At 45.7% G+C, this 6,218-nt stretch overlaps 1 protein-coding gene across 1 annotated transcript in view; it reads right to left on the bottom strand.

Annotated features, from left to right (window-relative positions):
* RXRG (retinoid X receptor gamma) overlaps positions 1 to 6,218 on the bottom strand; it is a 27,862-nt gene that overhangs the window by 12,236 nt on the left and 9,408 nt on the right. The window contains exons 2-3 of the mRNA XM_077760006.1: positions 5,998 to 6,142; positions 4,504 to 4,683 (exon numbers count right to left, since the gene is read on the bottom strand). Of these exons, the coding sequence (XP_077616132.1) occupies positions 4,504 to 4,683; positions 5,998 to 6,142 (325 nt within the window). The remainder of the gene's footprint in view (positions 1 to 4,503; positions 4,684 to 5,997; positions 6,143 to 6,218) is intronic.

Below are 6,218 nucleotides of genomic sequence, written 5' to 3'. Positions count from 1 at the left end.
TGGGACGGAGGGAGGGAGGGTGGGTGGGAAGGAGTGAAGGGAGAAATGGAAGAGAGAATAAAGGAGGGCAGTGACCAAAAGAAGAAACAGAAGAGAGAGAATGAAGAGAAAATAGGAAAGAAAAGAGCGTAAGTCATGCACTTTGGAATCCAAGAAGCCTTTTGCAAAATGGTTTCTACCACTTCTTAGTTAAAGGACATCGGACAAATTATTCAGCCTGCTAAGCCTCAGTTTCCCTAATATAAAGTGAGGAATATCATACTTGACTGAGACTGTTAAGTGAGGATTAAGTGAAATAATTACCAAAAGTTCCAAAAAAAAAAAAAAAGGCAGCTGTTTTCCCTTCCCTTTGTCTGCCTTTGTGCTCTTGGATGTCTCTCTGTTCCTCTTTCTGTCTCCTCTTTGGATGTTCCCTCCATTTCCTAGTTTCTCTTCCTCTCTCACCCTTCCTTCCTGTCCACTCTGTTAGTCTTCATTTACTGAAAGCATACAAATGCATATGTATTTTTATTGTCAGCTGGATTTACTGGTTAAAGTTGAATGCTTCTGGTATTAATTTCTTTAAGGTAGGTTAGTAGCCTTCTATTCATCTTGATTTTAAAAGACGGGGTAAAAGCAAACTCAGCGAAGTTCCTCCTATGGTTCTCAATTGATTTCTTCTACAGATTTGCAACACGGGAAGGAGAGTAACCTTCAAGCTTCAAAGAAAATCACCTTGGCTTCTGGGAATTAGATTCTAATTCCAATCTTGCCATTAACCGAGAGATCCTTTGCTCTTCCCCTCTCCACTCTGTGCCATAAATCTTACTGTCCTAGAAGAGGAGTCATATATCTCGTGCTGGAAGAAACCTACAACGTGGCAGCCATTCTGAGCCTGTGCTACAACGTACTTCAGGGCATATCCAGGGGACGCTGGGTGATCTAACATGGTACCCAATCCCTGCCTTGTGACAGAACTTTATCCATTAGCCCAACGTGTATGTATTGTACATGCTCTACAATAGCCAACATTTATTGAATTTTCTTCTCTGTCAGGAATTATGCTCAACACTTTATACAGATATTTCATTTAATCCCCATAATCACCCTCTCAAGGACTGTGAGCCACAGAGCAGTTACGTAACCTGCCAGAGGTCACAGAGCTAAGAAAAGATGGCACCAACATGTAGACCTAGGCTGATGGNCACCACCTCCAAGAATCTGGGTTAGTGGTACTATTAAAGACCAGACAGGGCTCATGAGGATATCAAATACTACCCACTAAGTGCCTCAAAAATAGTCCATTATCTTTCCAAACTATATTAAATGACCAGATAGCGTGGAAATAGACTTCCGCTAAGATGCCTGAGGATTGTTTGGTAACCTGGAAGTCAGAGGGCTCCAGTCCCGTATCAGGACTGCCACTAGCTCACCAGGGAAGCTGAGGCAGGACCCCAGACTCTTAGAATCTGTGTTTCTTCTTTGAGGAAACAAAGGTGTTACATCAGAGAATAGCAGTGTCCATTCCAGCTTCCCCATTATGTATAAAAAGGCAATGGGCCCTGACCCCTGGCTCCCGGAAGATACTTCCATCTTTTTCTACCCGTCTGATTCTCCAGGAGTATAAATTCAATAGTTTCTCTCAACTAACTGTTCTAGAATTTTATTATTCTTGTCTTCAAGGCAGTGTCCAACTTGAGCCCCCAGTTCTGTAAATTGAGGTCAGAAATGATAGGGGTGAAGGAAAGGCTGTCAGATAGCTTTCTGAAAGTGGCCCTTCGTACAGTAGGATGAGGAATTGATTCACCCCTTTGCCTTCTCTTCATCAGGGTAAATAGTACCAATTCCTTCAGAAATTTCTCTAGGAGCCCCTTTCCCCTCCTACATTTTACTACTCAGCTTTTCATCACTCCTCATTTCTCCACATTCTTCTCAAAAATGGAGAAGCCAAAACTAGAAACCTGCCCATTAAAGAATCAGAATAATGCTAAGTTTAAGGGAAGGACTGCCCAGGCCCTTAAAACTCACATATTCCTCTCTGACTTGCTTTTTCTTTAATGGAAGAGACACACTTCCCGCCATGGGACCTGTGTACCAACCAGTCTGACCGTACAGAGCTGCGGGCTGCCAAGACTGAGTTTTGAGAGACAGATTGTAAAGCAAGAGAATTGGTGGCTTCTCTGACTGAAGACTTTCACCTTCCCTTAACTCAATCTCATCAGCATCAGGAAAATTATTATTTTTCCAAGTCAACCTGAAACTTATCTGTCCTGAGAGGCAAAAATGACCCCTGCAGTAAACAAACTCTTGCTGATGCAAGTCGTTCTTTGGGGTCATTAACTTTATGTTTGACCATCATGGTGGCAGAAGATATGAGGACTATCAATTCTAACTTCGTGAAAAGAAGACGGCCTCCACCAGCTGATTTTTCTCATCATGTGTTCTGAACTGTAAGAACATTGACTCCTTGACAGTAAGGATGACATGAGCATGAAGCAGGCACTCTCAGTTAATACTGGATGGATGGATGGATGGATGGATGGATGAATGGATGGATGGATGATGGAGGGATGAGTCCTTTTAAAAGCTCCTGCGTTACTAAAACTTTGATTCCAATCTTCAGTTTAAAGTACACAACCATTCATTCAGCAATTATGTATTAAGTGCCTCCTCTGTGCTGATCCCTGGTGATAGAGCAGTCAGGGGAGAAGCAGAAAAAAATCTTGCCTTGGTGGGAACAGAGAGTAGACTAAATAAGTAAGCATGTTAGACAGTGATACCACTGCAGGAAAGGGACTAGGAAGTGTCCTGGGTGGCTGATGCAATTCTAGACAGGTGACAATGGAGTAAAGGTCCGGAGGTAGAGAAGGGAGTCATGAAGGTACCTGGGAAGAAGACACTCAAAGCAGAGAGGCTGTAAGTGCAAAGCTCCTTGAGAAGGAGCATCCCTGGAGGCCAGCAAGGCTGGACCAAAGAGACAGGGACAGTCAGACCATGTAAAACCTTGAAGTCATAACCAAGGTTTTGCCTTTCTTCTGAGTAAGAAGGGAAGGCATTGGAGGGTTCTGACGCAGGAAGAGCTTGACCTCACCCACTTGTTCAAAGCCTCATTGGTTGCTTTGAAGAATGTAGGGAGACAAAGATGGATATGGGGAGGAGGGTTCTTAGGAGCCTGTGTAGGTAAATACAGAAGGTAACAATGGTGTGGGTTATGCTGGTCGCATTAGAGTCATGAGACATGGTGAGATTCTGGACATATTTTGAAGAAGAGACAAGGTTTCCTCACCCACATGGAAGAAAAAGGAGCCCCTTGGTTTTTCATCTGAGCAACTGAAAAAAATGGCTATTTCCTAAAATGGAGAGGACTGAGAGACAAACAGCTGAAGAGCGCAGATTATTAGGAGCCCAGGTTTGGGTCCGCTCACTTGAGATTGCTGTCACACAACAGAGTGAGGGCCATCTTCATTCCAGAGCCCCTCTGCGCCCTGGGAGGAGGGGAGACTCAAGATGGGCTCTGATCTGGGAGTACAAAGACCCCTCAGGCTAATCACCTACCTCTGGGACCTTGGCAAACTCATCTCCCCAGTCCACACTGGTTTCCTCTGGTATAGAACAATGAGCGCTATTAATTATACTGAAGGGCCCCCTCCATCTACTTCAGACATGCTAAGCCTGTCACTTCTTTCCTTCTTGGTAGCATTCTCTCCTAGAAGGGGCTCAAAGAACCTTCTCTTTGTTGACCCTTTCAGTCAGCTTCCCTCTCCTCAGAGAAAAGAAGCTCTTCAAGAATGAGGAGACTCCTACGACTGACTAAATGCCTTGTTCCCATTTCCTAGACAGAGAAAGGACTTCTTCACTCTGAAATCTAGTAAGATCACCATGTACGCTGTGTACTTCCTTGAGTTCATGTGTTAATCAACTGCCCAATTCGATTTCTTTCCATTATGTAACAGAAAGACTTTTCGATTCTCTAAATGAACAGAAAGCACTTGCAGATTTTTTTTTCACTCCATACCAGCCCAGCTAAGCCGCACTGTAAACTGAAAAGGCAAAAATGTACAAATGCTGGTCTCTCTGAATGAGGAGGCTGAGTCTGATTACTGGCAATGCCAACAACCCCTGAAGACCGCGGGGTACACCTATCTCAGAGGATCTGTAGCAGCCCCGGGTTATAAAAGCCTAGAGAGAGGGTTCCAGCAGCCTTCCCCAGGGAGGATTAGAGGCGAGAAGCCAGCTCCTCCCAAAAAAGGCACTGACACTCCATCTAGAACCCAGAGACCAACTCGAAGACTGGCTTCCAGGCACTTGGAAGAGCCAGGTAGAAGGTCCGGTTGGGGGACCATCCCCCGAGCTCCAGAGCAGGATGGATGAACGTGGAGGAGGAGGGAGTGATGCTGTTCTCTGTGCTCTGGGGTGCACGCTGCCCAGGCAGGGGACACTCAGCCACGGTCCTCGAGAACTTGTGAGGATTTATACCGTGATTTGTACGCAAACCAGTCTCCCCCGAGGGGACCGGGACCTCACCTTCCCTCTTCATGCCCATCACCAGGCACTTCTGGTAGCGGCAGTACTGACAGCGATTCCGCTGGCGCTTGTCAATGAGGCAGTCTTTATTATCCCGGCAGGTGTACATGAGGTCTTTCCGGATGGTTCTCTTGAAGAACCCTTTGCAGCCTTCACAACTGTACACACCATAGTGCTTTCCTGCTCACGGGGAAAGAGAAAATGAATGTAGCAGAGACTGTCTTTGTGTTTACTTGGAACTTTCATTCAAAAAAGCCNTAACATACCAGGAGGGACAGCAAAGAGTAACCAGCCCGGAACGCAGGCTTGATCCCAGGAACAAAACTAAGGCAGAGTAAATATGCCCTTCCTCGTGTCTTCTCGCTGGAAGGCATTCTCTGGAATGGCTACTTCCAGAGAGCATCATTAGAAAAGTCCTGACCCAAGATTTTGTTTACATTGATTTTATTAAGGCAACTCTTGTGTTTAGTTAAGCAAAACGTTCTGTCTCCATTCAAGACATTAGTATACATAATAAATAAAAATATTTATGCTTGTTATGTATTATCTAGTAGGGGAGAGAAAACCTCAGCTTTCCCAATATTTCCCCATAATTGAGGCCCCAGGACATGGGAGCCCCACTGAAAAGTATTCTCCTTCACCATAGATGAGGAACTGGAGTTACAGATTTTCTAAATGCTACTGCCTGTTGGAGGAATAAATTAGTATTTGATCTCTACAGATGCAGGCTTATGACATAAAGATTATGGGGAGGGAGGCGCACCTGGGTGGTTCAGGTGGTTAAGTGTCCGACTCTTGATTTTTGTCTCAGTTCATGATTTCGTGGTTCATGGGTTCGAGCCCTGAGTCAGGCTCTGCGCTGACAGGGAGTAGACTGGGACTTTCTCTCTCCTCACTCTCTGCCCCTTCCCCCTCTCTCTAAATATAAATAAATAAACATTTAAAAACAATTAAAGAGGGGCGTCTGGGTGGCTCAGTCAGGTAAGTGTCCGACTTCAGCCAAGGTCATGATCACACAGTTCCTGAGTTGGAGCCCAGCAGTGGGCTCTGTGCTGACAGTTCAGGGCCAGGGAGCCTGCTTCAGATTCTGTGTCTCCCTCTCTCTCTGCCTCTGCCCCACTCATTCTCTCTCTCTCTCTCTCTCTCTCTCTCAAATAAAAATAAACATTAAAAAATAAAAAATAAAATAAAAACAATTAAAGAGACACCTGCTAATCAGCACAGCTTCTCTGTCCCAGATACACATGCCACACGGTAGCTCCACAGAGGGGCTTCCTGTAAACCCAACCCTTAAAACCTAAATCAAACTTTAAATTCATCCAGATTTCAGGCTATGAACCCAGTGACAGAAATGTATAGCCTGGGCCCTGAGCTGGACCAATGGAAAAGGCCCCTTTTATCCCCCACTGGGTACAAAGCACCAGGCGGGCAGTGGAGCAGGGCACCATCTCTGGGACCCCCACACCTGAGAGTGACGTCTGCTGCCACATGTACCTGAGGATCTGTCCCCGCAGATGGCACAGATGTGTTTAACCAGAGACCCGGGGCTGGTCGACGGGTAGTTCATGTTTCCAATCCCAGGAAGCCCGGGTAAGGGCTTGATGTCCTCTGAAATGCTGACGCTGTTGGCCACATTTAGCTGCAAGAGAAAACACGCAATAAAACACAGAGCCAGGGCAGCCCCAATGCCTGAGACCAAAAGCAACAGGGGTATC

The sequence above is a fragment of the Crocuta crocuta genome, unplaced genomic scaffold (genome assembly GCF_008692635.1).
Source record: "Crocuta crocuta isolate KB4526 unplaced genomic scaffold, BGI_CrCroc_1.0 scaffold133, whole genome shotgun sequence".
Lineage (NCBI taxonomy): Eukaryota > Metazoa > Chordata > Mammalia > Carnivora > Hyaenidae > Crocuta > Crocuta crocuta.
The sequence above is the reverse complement of the archived record's forward strand: the minus strand, read 5'-3'. Positions and strand labels throughout refer to the sequence as shown.